Source organism: Chiloscyllium plagiosum, chromosome 31, assembly GCF_004010195.1.
Source record: "Chiloscyllium plagiosum isolate BGI_BamShark_2017 chromosome 31, ASM401019v2, whole genome shotgun sequence".
Taxonomy (NCBI): Eukaryota; Metazoa; Chordata; class Chondrichthyes; order Orectolobiformes; family Hemiscylliidae; genus Chiloscyllium; species Chiloscyllium plagiosum.
Window position 1 is genome coordinate 17,748,290 of NC_057740.1, and position 16,124 is coordinate 17,764,413.

The window sequence follows — 16,124 nt, forward strand, 5'->3', positions numbered from 1 at the left end:
ACCTACATCTGCAAGTTCTCCTCCAAGCCAAATCATCCTGACTTAGAGCTACATTGCTGTTCCTTCACTGTCCCTGGGTTAAAATCCTGCAACTCCCTTTCTAACAGGACTGTCATTGTCCCTACATCATATGGACTGTAATAGTTCAAGGTGGCAGCTCACCACTATCTTTTCAAAAACAATTAGGAGTTGGTAATAAATGCTGGCCTAGTCAATGACATGCACACACAGTGATCACATTAAAAAAAAAATCACTTTAGGGTTACACCTGAAATGTTGACTTCGCCACCTCCTGATGATGCCTGGCTTGCTGTGTTCTTCCAGCCTCCTGCTTGTCTGCCGCAATAGATGGCAATGCTTTCAGTCATCCAGGGCCTAAGCTTTGAAATTCTACTAAGTCCCTCCAAACATCCTTTTAGTAGTTTTCTTACTCTACCCTGTTCTAAGAGACATGCACAGCTGGCACATAGTTGTGTTGGGATCTTGTTCAGTTAAATATGCTGCCAACAACCCTTCTTAGTCTATTATTAGTCTACAGGGCTTACTCTTATGTAGTGAAGGATGAGCCACAGATAAGTAGAATGTTATTATTATTATGTAATAGTAAGATAACAGGTTACATTAGCTTAAGACTGGTTAACATTAGGCAAGACATGCTGTTATCTCCTAAGCGATTGTAACTAGGTAAACGCTACATGATTGTAGAACTCACCAACAGCAAACTGGCTGTTTCTGGAAGAAGCCAGTCTTTTATACATCAGTGGATAGAGCTATTCCAAAGCTTTCAAGTTAACCCTTTCAGGCCAGCTTCCTTAAGCAACACGCTCCTCTTTGACCTGACATGCCTGTAAAACTGTTTTACATCCACAAAGTAAAAGGGATCCTGTGTGAATCAGCAGCTGATTTTTCAACACATCCAATCTCCTTTCCATGAGGTTCACAGAGCAATAGTTGCAGAAACGATTCCTAATCTCACTTCTTTATTTCTATTTGAAATTAAGAATCTGAACAGTCATTTTCTAAGTCAATGGAAAATAAAGGCTGGCGTTATGAAAAATAAATTGCTATTGAGAGACCATTTTGTAGTGTTAACATGGACCAGTTTGAAACTGTTTTATTTTGCTTTTGTCTGATTATGTTCCTGTCAAGCCTCTTGGGAGGTCTTTTTCTATGTTGAAGACATTAGATCAATATAAGCTGAAATGGTTTGATGGCTGGTTTGTGTTTCAGAATGATGCCAACAGTGCGGGTTTACTTCCCTTACTGGCTAAGATCGTAATAAAGTCCTTCTCGTCCCTTTCCTGAGACATGGAGACTCTAAGGTTAAATTCATCACCAGTCATGTTTATCTAATAAAAGAGCAGCTCTGTGATCCTCTGGGACTATGATGACTTTACCTTTATAAATATAATTTGGTATTATTGTGTGAGAAATGACTCTGGCAGCATAATGTGAGAAATTACTGTAGAATATGGTCAATAACAAAGGGCAGTTTGTTTTAAGTGCTTGCGTTCTATTAAAAGAAATAATTGCACTAATGACACCTTTGAATAAATAGAACCTAGTCATTTTAGATCAGGCAGTAATTCTTGAAATCCTGTTATGAATAACCAGGTCACATATAAAAAGGCAAAGTAACTGCATTAATCCTCATCCTTAAGACTGTGAGTGACTGAGTAAGATTAACCCAGAGAGCAGAATATTTCTGTCTGTCCTTTGTAGCACTCACCAGAGATTGAAGCCCTTTCAGACCCCACCATGTGCAGTTGACACAGAAGCAGTGAACAGTAGAGGATACTGAAACACGGAATGTAAAGGCACCACGCAGTTAAAAAAAAGCTACAACAGATGGTGAAGAAAGTAATATACAAATTCAATGAAACAGGTAACTAATCCTATGAATTCATGATATGCCATATTTTCACTAATCGTAGTGTTATTAAGACAAATTCAGGCATTTTTAAAATTATAATTTAACAAATTTAATTTAGCCCTAAAATTATTAATGTACCAAATTGCTGGATGTTTTTAATGGCTTATAATTACAAGTCTCTTCACTAATGCCATAACAAATCTGAAAGCCAGTGTTATTCTTATTGAGAAATTACTTAATATTTGTTATATATTTCTACCCTGTCAGCTCCAAATGCTGCCTCAGTCCAGGTTTGATCATTGAGAATGGGAACAGAGCAGAAACCTTACAGGTCCTTTTGAACCTAAGGTTAGTAATGGGAGAGGGTTCAATAACTGGAATGCAGTAGATAACAGTAGAGTGAGAGATCTATGCTGTGTTCGTTTATGATCTGTCAGTTGAGCTTACATCACTAGAATAGAATAGAATTCCTATAGTGTGGCAGCAGGACATTCAGCCCATTCAATCGACACCAACCATCCGAGGGACATCGCAACCCAGGCCACTTCCTTGACCATATCCATGCAATCCTGCATTTCCCATGGCTACTCCACCTAACCTGCACTTCCCTGGACACCATGGGCAATTTAGCATGGCTAATCCATCTAACTTGCACATCTTTGGACTATGGGAAGAAACAGGTGCACCCAGCGGAAACTCATGCAGACACGGGGAGAATGTGCAAACTCCGCACAGACAGTCACCAAGGTTGGAATTGAATCCGAATACCTGGCACTATGAGGCAGTAGTGCTAACCACTGTACCACTGCACCATTTGGCATCCCAATCTGCTGGACCTCACCAATAAGACTCATCTGAAGTACTGATTTGCTGGCTTGTATGGTGGTGGTGTGATGTTAAAACTACTGTGCACATGAATGTACTCTCTACATACAGTAAGTAAAGTTGTCAGGGAGGTTTTAAACATATAATTTGCTATCTGAAGGCATTGATTTCTGTTTGCATATGGTTCAACAGGAGAGACAGTTCTTACTTTGCCCATTCTTCACACTTACCTTTGGACAATGAAGTCCTGATTTTATTAAACCCCATAGCAGTAATACACAGCTTAATGACATGGTGTGTCAAATCCTGGGATTGGGACATTTTAAAGGTAGGAGTCATGTCTCTATGCAAATTTCCTGGGGATCATGAATGGGACATCAAGGAAGGCTTTGTCCATGCAGGAGACCTCTCCTGAATCAATTTGGCACAATACAGCTATTCATATTTGGCTTTAATGCTGTAATGAGGTCAGAAACTGAATGGCCTTGGTGGAACCCAAACTGGGCATTACTGAGCAGGTTATTGCTGAGTAAGTGCTGCTTGATAGCACTGTTGATGACACCTTCCATCACTTTACTGAAAGTTGAGAGTAGGCTGATAGGGAGGTAATTGGCTGGGTTGGATTTGTCCTGCTTTTTATATACAGGACCTCCTGGGTAATTTTCCACATTGTCAGGTCGATACCAACATTGTAGCTATACTGCAACAGCTTGACTAGGGGTGTGGCAAGTTCTGGAGCACAGGTTTTCAGTACTACTGCTGGAATGCTGTCTGGGTCTTTGCAGTATCCAGTGCCTCCAACCATTTATTGATATCTCATGGAGTGAATCAAACCGGCTGAAGACTGGTTTCTGTGATGCTGGGGACCACTGGAGGAGGCCGAAATGAATCATTCACTCAAACATCTGGCGGAAGATTGCTGAAAATACTTCAGCTTTTTGCACTGATGTTCTGGGTTCTTCCATCATTGAGGATGGGGATATTTGTGGAGCCTCCTTCTCCAGTGAGTTGTTTAATTGTCCACCACCACTCACAACTGGATGTGGCAGGACTGCAGAGCTTACATCCGATCCATTGTTGTAGGATTGCTTACCTTTGCCTATCATTTGCTTCTTATTCTGTTTAGCATGTAAGTAGTCCTGTTTGGTAGCTTCATTAGGTTGAAACCTCATTTTTACATATGCCTGGTGCTGCTCTTGGCATGCCCTCCTGAACTGTTCATTGAAACAGGGTTGATTCTGGCTTGATGGTAATAGTTGAGTGGGGGAAAAGCTGGGCCACGAGTTTGCAGATTGTGCTGCTGTTGATGGTCAACAGTACCTCATGGATGCCCAGTCTTGAGTTGCTGGATCTGTTTGAAGTCTATCCCAATTAGATCATAGATAGTGCAACAGAACACAATGGACATTATTCTCAATGTGAAGGTGGGACCTCAACTCCACAAGGACTGTGCAGGGGTGCTCTTACCGATACTGTCATGGTCAGATACATCTGCAGCTGGCAGATTGGTGAGGATGTGGTCAAGTATGTTTTCCCTCTTGTTGGTTCCCTCATCACCTGCTGCAGATCCCATCTAGCAGCTACGTTCTTTAGGACCCAACCAGTTCGAACAGTAGTGCTTCAACCAAGCCTCTCTTGGTGGTGGACATTGAAATCTCACACCTGGAGTATGTTTTGTATCCTTACCACCGTCAGTGCTTCCTCCATGTGTTTTTCAACATGGAGCAGTACTGATTCATCAGTCAAGGGAGAATAGTACATGGTAATCAATAGGTTTCCTTGCACATGTTTAACATGAAGTCATGAGACCTCATCAGGTCTGGAGACAATGTTGAAGACTCCCAAGCAACTCCCTCCTGACTGTAAACCACCGTGCCACCAGCTGTAGTGGGTCTGTCCTACAAGTAGGACAGGATATGTTCAGAGATAGTGATGGCGATGTCTAGAATATTGTCTGTAAGGTATGATTCCATGAGTATGACTATGTCAGGCTTTTGCTTGACTAGTCTGTGAGACAGTTCTGCCAGTTTTGGCACTAACCTCCAGATGTCAATAAGGAGGACTTTGCAAGGTTGACAGGGTTATTTCTACCATTATCTTTTCTGATATCTAGATGGATGCCAGGTGGTCTCTCTGGTTCAGTTTCTTTGTTGAGACTTTGTAGTGAATGATACAGCTGAGTGCTAAGCCATTTCAGAGGGTAGTCGAGAGTCAATCACATTGCTGTGGGTCTGGAGTCACACATAGGCCAGACCAGGTGAGAATGGCAGATTTCATTCCCTGAAGGGCATTAGTTAACCTGCAACAAAAAGAGAGATTGCTGGAAAAGCTCAGCAGGTCTGGCAGCATCTGTGGAGGGAAATCAGAACTGAGGAAAAATCATTTGACACAAAATATTACTTCTGATTTGTCTCCACAGATGCTGCCAGACCTGCTGAGCTTTTCCTGCAGTCTTTATTTTTGTTTCTGATTTGCAGCATCCACAGTTGTTTCGAATTTTATTTGGTAGTGAACCTGCACCTTGCTTTGAAGTGGGACTGTCAAAGGGTCACACGAAGAGTGGGATTGTCACTCTTTAAAGAGTAGAGCCATATTCTTGGCTGACATCTGAAGATTCAGAAACACCTTGTGCCTCATTGAAGAAAAACAGTTATCATTAGCTAGTGGTACCAGGTATAGGTGACACAGACATAATGTTTTGCGCAAGAGTATGAGGGTGATGTTTTGTTTTAAGAATTGAATGGTAATGACCTGGAACTTGTTGCCTCCAAGGGTGATGAAAGTGAAAATGTTAAATAAGTTAAAAAGAAAATTGGATATATACTTGGTAGGGGGAAATAACATGGTACTGCATAAGTTGTTGAACATAGACATTCCAATCACAGTTTTTCAACAACATGAAATAGTTCTCTATGCTATTTTATAAACCAGACAATAGATTTTGTGTACCTTATCAAATAACATTCTTTGCACAGATCTACTAACTGTCCATTATCAAAATTACGTTTATTTTTCTTCCAGTGTCATCACAGAATACGTTCAGTCATTGTCTGAAAAATTAAAAGATCTCCCATTAAGGGGAAGACAGAGTGAATATTTTTCAACCTCTACTCAAATGATTATGAAGTAATAATATTATTGTCTCATTGCCAATGGCCATCATCTGTGGCAGAAGCATTTAGTCCTGGGCTTTCTGAAGTACAACTGCAAACTTGAAAAGGATCTTTTAAGAAAAGAGCTCATTAGGAACTTAAATGAAATAAAATTTAATGAGGATCAACTAATGCATTGAGAGGATGCTCCTTTAAAGGGGAACTTCCTACCAGCTTTGACAGACTTTTTTTTGAGGAAGAAGTTCCAGTTTATCAGACACAACCTGTGAACCTTATTGATGGCTATTGCAAATCTTTCTGTTCACAACGAGAGTTTGAGGGGTTACCTCGGCACAACACAAAGTATTAAATGGCAGATGCAACGCCATATGGATGAGGAGGAGGAAGAAGAGGAGCAAAACATCTTACTCTCACCATTTGAGAAAGTTATTTCTGACATGAAGAATAGCAAGAAAGTTAAAAATGAACTGATACTTGGAAAAAGGATTGGATTTTACCAACTCCGTGGAGAAATTGGCACTGGGAACTTTTCAAAAGTGAAGCTTGGAATACACTGCTTGACAAAAGGTATGTCTACCTGACCCATTCCTATCCTATATACTGAGCAGTCTGACTGATTAGAGGTTGTCTCCATTTTCACAAGAGACAATTTATACTGGTATCCAGATTATAAACAACAATCTGTCTGCTTTACAATACTTGGTGCCATACTATGATTCTGTAATGTATTGTGAAATAATGTAATAGTAGCATTATATTCTAAACTAAACAATATGAAACAGTATGGAGCTTAATGCATCAAGCAATGCATCTTTAAACCATTCATTAAAACTAGCAGAGGAAAATACCACTGACAATCATCACCAATTTTTGACATTGTTAAACTGACAATTTGGAAACCTGAAATAAAAACTGAAAGTGTTCGAAAATGTCAGCAGATCTGGCAGCAATTGTGGCGACGGAAACAGCTAACATTTCAAGTCCAATTTGACTCTTCTTCAGAAAATGTCCATTATGACTCTTCAGAAGAGCTTAAAATATTAATTTGATTTCATTTTCTACACATGCCACCTGACTCGCTGAGTTTCTGTGCACTTCAGTTTTTCAGCATCCACCTCCATTCAATTAATAACGAAGTCTCATTGACAGCAGCCATCATCTGTGACAGAAGCATTTAGTTGTGGGCTTTCTGAAGCACAAAGACTAACAAACACAAGTTAATTTGGAAACATGGCCCATTTAGAGCACTAGAAAACCTGCACTAGGAATGCAACCATAGATTATCACAGACACAACCACTATCAGCAAAGGTAATTTGTTACTGTTTCAGGTTCAGCACCAATTGACTACAGTTAACATTCACATGAGTTTTTACAATGTGGATGGTGAGAGCATCTTCTTTACAATTTTTTTTGCCTGTTTTGGAGTAATGAAGATAACTTTTTTTTGACATTTTCAAATTGGACAGCTCAACTTGATCTCGATAGTTGGAGTACTTAGTCAAATGTTTCTTTATTGGTGATCCCATGATAGGATTGTGTTAATCAATAAACGTTGTTATTGTAGTACTACCAAGTCTTTATTTGTGTAGGATGCCTCAGCTTTGAACTTAGGAACAGTTGGCAGTTCAGCCTCTTATCCTGAGTGGCCCACGTCATAAGGTGGACAATGCAGCTTTAGCTGCATGAGTTGGTGTATTTCCATATTTCAAAGATTTTATGGACCTTAAGGCTGTCTTCAGTTTGTTCAGACACATCTCTCATATACATGTCTCTTAAAAAGCCTTTGCTTTCTGTCTTCCTTCTCAATGTTTTCATTTGCCACTGACTTAATCTTATGTTCCATGCATCTTGTCTAGCTAAATATCAACAGACCAATCAACCTCTGCCTCGTTTGCCAAAACCACCCACCACTTCCGGGAGGCAAAAATAGCTCTTAGCTTTTTTTCTAAAAGACCAACAATTGCCTTTAACACATTTCCTCTGTGCATCACCACTCCAACCTTCAACAGTAATCCTTTGTAAAGGGGACTGGGACTATCCATTCAACTTTTACTGCATTGCTTCTCCTTAGCCATAAAGTCAAACTCTACTGTGCTCCACATCTCCCACATGTGAGCCCTGAACTAGTTTTGTCTAGTTTCTCTCCTTCCTCCTCTTTTATCCATGAGACCCAGTTTCTGCTTCTTTGACTCCACAGTTATGAAACTGAACTTCCCTTCTCAACCTTCATTGTAATAGGCCCTGAGATACTGTTATTCTCCTTTTTGAAACTGCCATACTTAGAAAGTCCTGTTTCTTAAAAAAAAAACAACTCAACCTCTCTGTCATTGTAAACTGCTGCCTCATCTTCTGCAAACTAATTCAATGTGGTTCTGCCTTCAAAAGTTTTGTTCGATTTGATGCAATTCCATGCTTCAATCTCTTTATTTTAGTGAAGTATCCCTAACCAGATTCTCTAATTACATTTGCTCTGAACATGGCCATTACATATCCCATCTTTATTAGCCTTTCCATATCCTTTGACAGGGTTGGTGACTGGGTTACCCTCCAAAGTCTCCCTTCCATTTCTAGTTCATTGGAATTGTTTGCCTCCTCAGGGTCCTATTTTCCCAAGTTGAACTTTCAACCCATGTCTTGTCTGTAACAAGATCAACTGTTTACACTTGGACAACATTAGCTATTTTTGCTCTTGCCTCATTCCATTTAGCATTAAAAAAAAAGTGAATTCATACCTTTAGTGCCTTCAGACTTGATTATTTTCAATGTTCCAGGCTAAAATCTCATCGTTCACTCACCGTTTTGTTTTCCCTTTACTTCAGCTCGTGGATTTAAAGATTCAAAAGACCCCTTTCTGTGCCATAATTACTTTATTGCACATCAAAACTTGGCTATTGTACTATATCCCACATCAAGTCCTGCTGACCTTGCAATCTTGTCTTCAATGACAAACATTGGTTTTGTTTGCATTACACTTCAAAATTTAAGGCACTCATTCTGTTTTTGATCCTCTGTTTCTTACCCTCAATCTCCACCTAAACTCTTTATTCCCCTGACTCCAGCCTCGAGTAAACTCTCAACCCTTACCCTAACTAATAAATCTGATATTCAACTGCTTTGCAAGCTCCAGTTACTTGATGTAGAATCAGATTGTGTTATGAAGTGTTTTGTCCCTCAGTACACTGCATGATGTCAAGCAGCGGAAAACGATAATGGCAAAATTCCAAAATACCCATTACCTGTAATAATAATGAGGTCAGTAATTTAAAAAGAGGCAAAATCATTCAAACAGGTAAAATTCATAAATCCTAGAACATTGAAGTTTATGAAGAAAAGAATACTAAATTAAAGCTGAGCTGGTAAAGGTGTAGTTGTCTGTTGTTGGAACCAGAATGGAAATCACACTAGCTATTAGGTGACTATAAATCAACATATTGTAGTCATATTAATTTAAAGCACACGCCTGGTACTGGGACAATGATCTCCTGGGGTTTTATTCACCAAGGCACTGAATCACCGCCTCCACAAACCCCTCGCACCATTTTCCCCACCCCAGTGAGCCATCCTATTTACTAACATAGAATGTGAACTAGGGCTATCAAGATAAAGGTGATACTGTTTTAATAATCTGGAAAATTATATCCAAACATTAACATAAAATTGTCCTGAAGATTACCAATAGTGATTAAATTGAAAGGGGCAACATTAAAGCAGCATAAAAACATCCAAATATTAAAAACTGCTTGGCTTAGTCTAGTATAGAGATGGAAATGTGTTGCTGGAAAAGCGCAGCAGGTCAGGCAGCATCTAGGGAACAGGAGAATCGACATTTCGGGCATTAGCCCTTCTTCAGGAATTAGTCTAGTATAGTACCAGTCAGCATACACAATCTCAGTAAATTAAAGATTTTTGTTTGTGTCCTAGTACGCACTACCCTGATGTATAGTGGTGCTTGGAAAACTCTGCATATACAGTCCATGAGTATTGGCTTGCAACAAAACTTAAGTATTGCTTCAAAAAGAGATATGCTGTTAAAATCTTTCATCTTGCACTCAGCAGGACAGATAGAAAAATGTTAAGTCTCAAATGGGTAGAATATTTTGTACTGCATGAGAAAAGTGATGTTGACTAGTTGGCAGTTCAGATCTTACTGGTTGTGAGATTGCCAATGACAAATGCACAGGAACTATTATTCTTCATGCTTTTACTTACTTAAAAATGTACAATGTCTGGACATGTCTCTGCATACGAAGTTCCACATATTCAACAGGCTATACTCAATGAATCCATGCTTACAAAAGTCAGAGTATAATCTCTCATGTTACATGTGATTATGCTATTGGGCAGTATTTATTAAATAACTCTGAGTGTGCTAAGAGTTACATTAACAACTAATTTAAGATTATCAGTTAGGTTTGTAATATAGCCTACTTGCATTTAATAGAAGCTACAAATATCCAGACACCTTTCTTCAGCAGATATATTGAAATATTATGAATTATTAATATAATTGAGTGTCTTTCTCTCTGTAACTTATAGAAAAGGTGGCAATTAAAATCATGAATAAAAAGCAAATAACCCAGAAGTCACGACAACTGTTCATAAACGAAATTCTGAGTATGGAGCAACTTCATCATCCAAATATCATCAGGCTGTATGAGATGCTGGAAACACAATCTAGACTGTACCTGGTCTTGGAGTATGCAGATGGAGGGGATCTTTTTACCAAGGTCTCCACAAGGGGACGTCTCTTGGAATATGAGAGTAAATTTATATTTATTCAGATTGTATCAGCTGTTAAACATATGGTAAGTGGAGATGTAGTCTTGGCTTTAAAATAAGCCTCTTGTATTGACATCATTAAGTTGATATTGCCTTTTTTGCACATGACTAAATTAGACTGGTACCAAACATTCACCTAATGGACAATCTCATATTAAAGACAAATCGTTTAAGGTCGATTGTCTATATAATCTTTCCGTTCCTGCATCATTACTAAAGTCTGACATATCCACCAGATTGCATTTAGTTTTCAGACTGCCAGAGGATATTGTGAGAGGAAGAAAGCAGTATCAATTTTATATACTTCAAAGTCCTTATGGAATGACCAGGTAGCAGCATAGTGTAGAGGTTGCCACAACATTCAGAGAATGAAGAAGATCCTACAAGGTATGTCATTCTTTTCTTCTTCTGCCCTCATCCAAATATTACTCATGTCTTAAAAGACTCATTTTTCACTAAAATGAATTGCAGTTACTTATTTGGTGCTCATTTATTTATACAACACTGCATGACCAACAGGCATGTGACCATGGCTCTTGACTTTGGTTCCTTCAGAAGGACCAAGGTCAGTGATCAAGATGGTATTTGCTAGCAAGTTTCCTGAGCATTATTAATTCCTGATCATCATCGTCATCTGTTTCTATCAAGGAGGACACATGTGAGTGGGCTGGTGAAACACATTCGAATGCAGAGATTGTCTGAACAATATTATACATAACACTACGTGACACTGCGCCTGAGTACAAGCAGGTAGTTATCTACCATGATATCGTCCTGAGTGAAGACAGCATCAGTTCATATTGCAAGACTTCAAATCATGCATTGTCTGAAAATCATATTTAGCTTTGGTGACAGATGAGACTCCTTGAAATGAGGATGTTGAGATTTTTGAACAGCTTGAGATATTTATTGATGAATAGCCATCACAAAGCCAAATGTTTAAAAAAAGATATTGACATGGATGTGATAGCAGTTAAACTGTAACAGTAGAAGCATTTTCATGAACTTTCTGAGGTAAGAATATGCCAATAGCAATTTGGGTGTAAAGACCCATGCCCTGTGATCCTAAACATATCCAAGATTATATGCAATAATCCAGTGGATTGGTGATATGAAAGTCGGCATAGCTTTAACCAGTCTCTCAGCAAACAGTCTGAAGCTTTCTCCAGCTATAAGCTATAATCCAACAAACACTCTTTCTATGGCAGGTCAACATTATCAGATACATAGAAAAGTAAAGAGGGTAGTCAAAAAATGATGTATATAATCTCCAAACTTCAGTTAGGAAGGGGTTACAGGTCAGGTGCAGTCATGGCCTCTGTTCTTCTGGCCTGAGCAAAATAGCAGACTTTTGTTGCTCCAACAGCTTGATCTCCTTTAAAAAAACTTATTTTTCTAATCAACCTATTAGGAGATGTTATTACCCACCGCTGGAGCAAGTGGAACTTGAACCCTGGTCTCTTGGTCCAGAGGTAGGGACACTACCCCCACTTTGCTGCAAGAGGGCCCCTAACGCATCAACTCTAGAATTCAGTGACATTGCCCCCTTCAGCATGATAATTGATCAGTCTGACCAATGGTGATCAGTTGTGTCCTTCGAGGCCTGATTTTTCAGTGACACAAGTTAGCTTATAGGATTTGCCTTATCTGGGATCAGAACTTCTGTGGGTCCCTCAAATTCTCATCAGCACCAACCATGAGAAAGGAAGAAAAAACAATCCTTAAAGGCAGCCTTTATGGAAGTCAAAACAGGATATAGAAACAGTAGTTTAGTAATATTGTCACCGGACTAATAATTCTGAGGCTCAGAGTAATGCTCTGGGGAACATAGGTTCGAATGTTATGACAGCAGCTTTTAGAAATTAAAGAAATTGTAACTTAATTAATAAATATGGACTATAAACTCCCCTCAGTAAAGGTGACCATAAAACTATCATTGATTGTTGTTAAAAATATTAATTTCGCTTATTAATATCCTTTACTGAAGGAAATCTTGCCACCTTGACATGACCCTAGATTGATGGTAATGTGGTTAATTCTCAACTCCCCACTGAAATGGCCGAAGAAGCCACTCAATTCAAATGCAATTAGGGATGGGTGAGAAAATGCTAGCCCAAAGAATTAAAAAAAAACCTGTTAAAAACGTGACAATTTAAAAAATGTAAAGCAGCAATTTGTCAACTAAACTTGACTGGGAGGTGTATATCACTGTTGCTTTCTATCCTCCTCCATCTTCCAACTGTGCTTGACTAACGGAATCCAGTGTCAGAAAGAAATCCATTGTCAGAAAGGAATCCAGAGTTCAGGAAAGGAGGCCAGTGCAGGAAAGGAATCCACAGTGCAGACCCATCAGAAAAGAATGGGTAGATGCAACAGAAAATGAAGAGAAGATTACCAAATTGCGATTGTGTTGTTGAATTCGATCTATTTGTTTCTGATACTCTGTGAGTTGTAGAAGAATTACCTCTTTATTCAGATAAGGAAGGTATAAAGAATCATTTGGAATCCCAACTCCCAGAGAATTACTTACCCGGCCTCACTAGTGGCACATATATCTAGGGATCCCCTCCATATTATCTGAATATCAAAGAACTGAAGCCCGATGGACGTCTGTCAGAGAAATAAAGAGGCAGGGTTAAGATTCTTCTTCTACTATATTCTTAATAACCTTAGAAATGTTAATCTTGGCTATGCTCTGGGGAGAAGTCAATGTTGGAATGGAGTGATGGAGTTGGAGCTGGTGATAGCTCTGGTGTGCCTGGTATGTTTATTAAAACTAATCTACTATCAATTCCAAATTTTTCCCATCTATTCCTTCCTTCCTTCCTTCATATTTGCTTAACTTTCCATTTTCCTTTTCAGCATGAAAACAATGTGATCCATCGGGATCTCAAGGCAGAAAATGTGTTCTACTCAGCTACTAACTGTGTGAAGTTGGGTGACTTTGGCTTCAGTGCAGTGTGTCCTTTGTCAGAACCCTTAAACACTTGTTGTGGCTCTCCTCCATATGCAGCACCCGAGCTCTTTAAAGAAAATAGCTACTTTGGAATTCATGTGGACATCTGGGCCCTGGGCATCCTATTGTACTTCATGGTGACGGCAACCTTGCCTTTCCGTGCGGAAACTATCAGGAAGCTGAAAAAGTACATTTTACTAGGATCATACACAATTCCATCATATGTATCAGATCCCTGCCGGAAACTAATTCATGGAATTCTTCAAATCATTCCAACAAACCGTTACACCCTGGACAACATCCTGGACAGTCCATGGCTGAAGGGAATGGAATGTCCTGAGCCATACCAACCATTCCACTTGAATCCAGCACACCTAGTCAGTTCTCTCCCTCTAAACGAAGAGGAAAAGGAGGTGAAGAAGGCATTGAGAGGCCTGGGAATCACAGAGGAGCACATCTGTAATAATCCTAATTGGGACTGTCACAGTCCCATCACTGGGACTTATCGCATCCTTCTCCACCGGAGTCATAAGAGGCACTATTCAGACGGTCCTGTCATGATGAACAATTGTCCTGCAAAACCCAGGCTGAATGAAAACCGGAAGAAGCGTCTCAAAGCACGTGTGCAGACTTCACGGATGTGTCTAATTCTGTAAACTCTAATTCTGGTGCACACGCACCAACGTTACTCTAACAAGGTATGAAATGTTGCAGCTAGATATTGCCAAGGCTGAAGATGGAGATGGCTGATGAGGCAGTGAGTACAGTATTAAGAAACCTCTCCCAGTTTCAGGTGGTAAATAGCCATTAAATACTTAGGATTCAGGTATGCTCTGTGTAGGAACTGTCAGTAATAGTTCTCTGAAAATAAAGAAAATATTTATTTTTCGCACAATGTCTCACATACTATTAGAATCCCAGCAGCCATATAAATGAATAACTTTTCTGGATAAATATTCAATTTAAAATCAAATAGATGATTAAAAAGGTTTTAATTTTTACACATTTTTAAAAAAAAGTTAAATAAAGGTCTATTCTTCATAAGTATTCAGAATAGGTATGAGGTATGATTCCAATTCTGGGATAGGAGAGATTGATTTAAATGTCAGAGTTCAAGTATTGCCTGCCACAAGCTAGATTAAACAAACACACATGCAAGCACCAGCCTAGCTTTTGTCTGAGATGTTGACACATCTCTCAAAAAATTTCAAATGTCTCACGTTCAGGTGTGTAATTGCTATTATATTGTAGCATTCTTCTCTAAGCAAGATTTTACAAACAATGATAAAATGAATGACAGGTTTTATAAGTTTGGTTGAGGAAGATACCAGGGAAATGAACTACGGACTCCTCTTCAGACAATGTGATGGCTAATTCACATGAATGTAAGGTATGCTAAGTCGGCAGAGAGGAATTTGAATGACCATCCTTGGCCTCCTGCATTGCCACAGCGAATCAGGCTGCAAATTGGAGAAACAATACCTCATCTTCCGCCTGGTTAGCCTACAGCCCGGAGGACTCAACACTGAGTTCCCCAATTTCAAATAATCTCCCTTCCCGTCCCCAAACTCCCTTTCCAGTCCCTCCCCCTCCCTTCCATTCCTCTGATTGACCCTTCCTTCCAGCTACCAACCAGATTAATTCCTCCCATTGACCAACCAGATTGTAGCCTCTACTTATGTTCACCCATCCCCATCCAAAACCCTCCCCCACCTGACCTTCCCTTTATCTGCAGTTCCCCTCACACCCACCCCAGTCCTGAACAAAGGTTACACCTGAAACGTTGACTTTTTCACCTCCTGATGCTGCCTGGCCTGCTGTGTTCTTCCAGCCTCCTGCTTGTCTATCTGTTTGGATAGCAGCAGCTGCAACAATGCAGCACTCCTTCAGTACTGCTTTAGTGAATATAACTTGAATTGCATATCATAACTTTTATATATATGTATAAGGTAATACACGTTGCTTAGCAATAGCAGGTTCATGAAAGTTGACAATTGTGAAAACATGTTTTCCTTTGCTTACGTACTGTAAAGCTATACAAATGAAGTAAGGAAATAATTACAGATCTTCTAAAAATCAATTGACTATGTTTCCTTTCACAAGTCACTCCCATTCTACATAACCTAATTTATTCATAGATTTTCTGCATCATTTTCTCCCTCTGCTTTCTCTTGTGCCTATGTGTCATATCACTCTACAGTTATGGTGAAGAGACATGCCTGAAGACCTTTGTCTTAAGCGTAGCTGTATTACGGTAAGAAAGTGCATGCTAAGTGTGGAGCTTTCACAAAAAGCAATTATGCCGCTAAGAGCCTAGAGCCTGCCAAAGTACAACCAGGTTACTTCATTACTGAAGGTTCTAATTTGTTTCAATGAAGATCCTCAATCTCCAGCTTCAACGGTGTCTAGTGGAAGGCACTCAAAGATTGTTGATCTTAATGGTGAAGCATTCATATTGTGCTTATCATTGGATCACAAAATAACAGACAGGGAGGTGAGAATCATTTGATATAAAATACTCACCTTTAAATCCAATCCTGTACAAGTCTCATTCGTTTTTGCGGCAAACAAGAAAA

General features: G+C 39.4%; 1 protein-coding gene across 2 annotated transcripts; it reads left to right on the top strand.

The window, feature by feature from the left end:
- The first annotated feature begins 1,264 nt into the window (after positions 1 to 1,264).
- Positions 1,265 to 15,317, top strand: LOC122565285 (serine/threonine-protein kinase NIM1-like). 2 transcript variants are annotated; one of them, XM_043721075.1, is made up of 6 exons: positions 1,265 to 1,275; positions 1,670 to 1,885; positions 2,141 to 2,221; positions 5,720 to 6,378; positions 10,350 to 10,618; positions 13,455 to 15,317. In XM_043721075.1, exons 4-6 carry the CDS (start codon positions 6,090 to 6,092, stop codon positions 14,202 to 14,204), a joined length of 1,308 nt encoding a protein of 435 aa, XP_043577010.1. In that variant the 5' UTR covers positions 1,265 to 1,275; positions 1,670 to 1,885; positions 2,141 to 2,221; positions 5,720 to 6,089; the 3' UTR covers positions 14,205 to 15,317. The 2 variants fall into 2 exon arrangements, with proteins under 2 accessions (XP_043577010.1, XP_043577011.1); XM_043721076.1 differs by lacking the exon at positions 2,141 to 2,221.
- Positions 15,318 to 16,124: the final 807 nt, after the last annotated feature.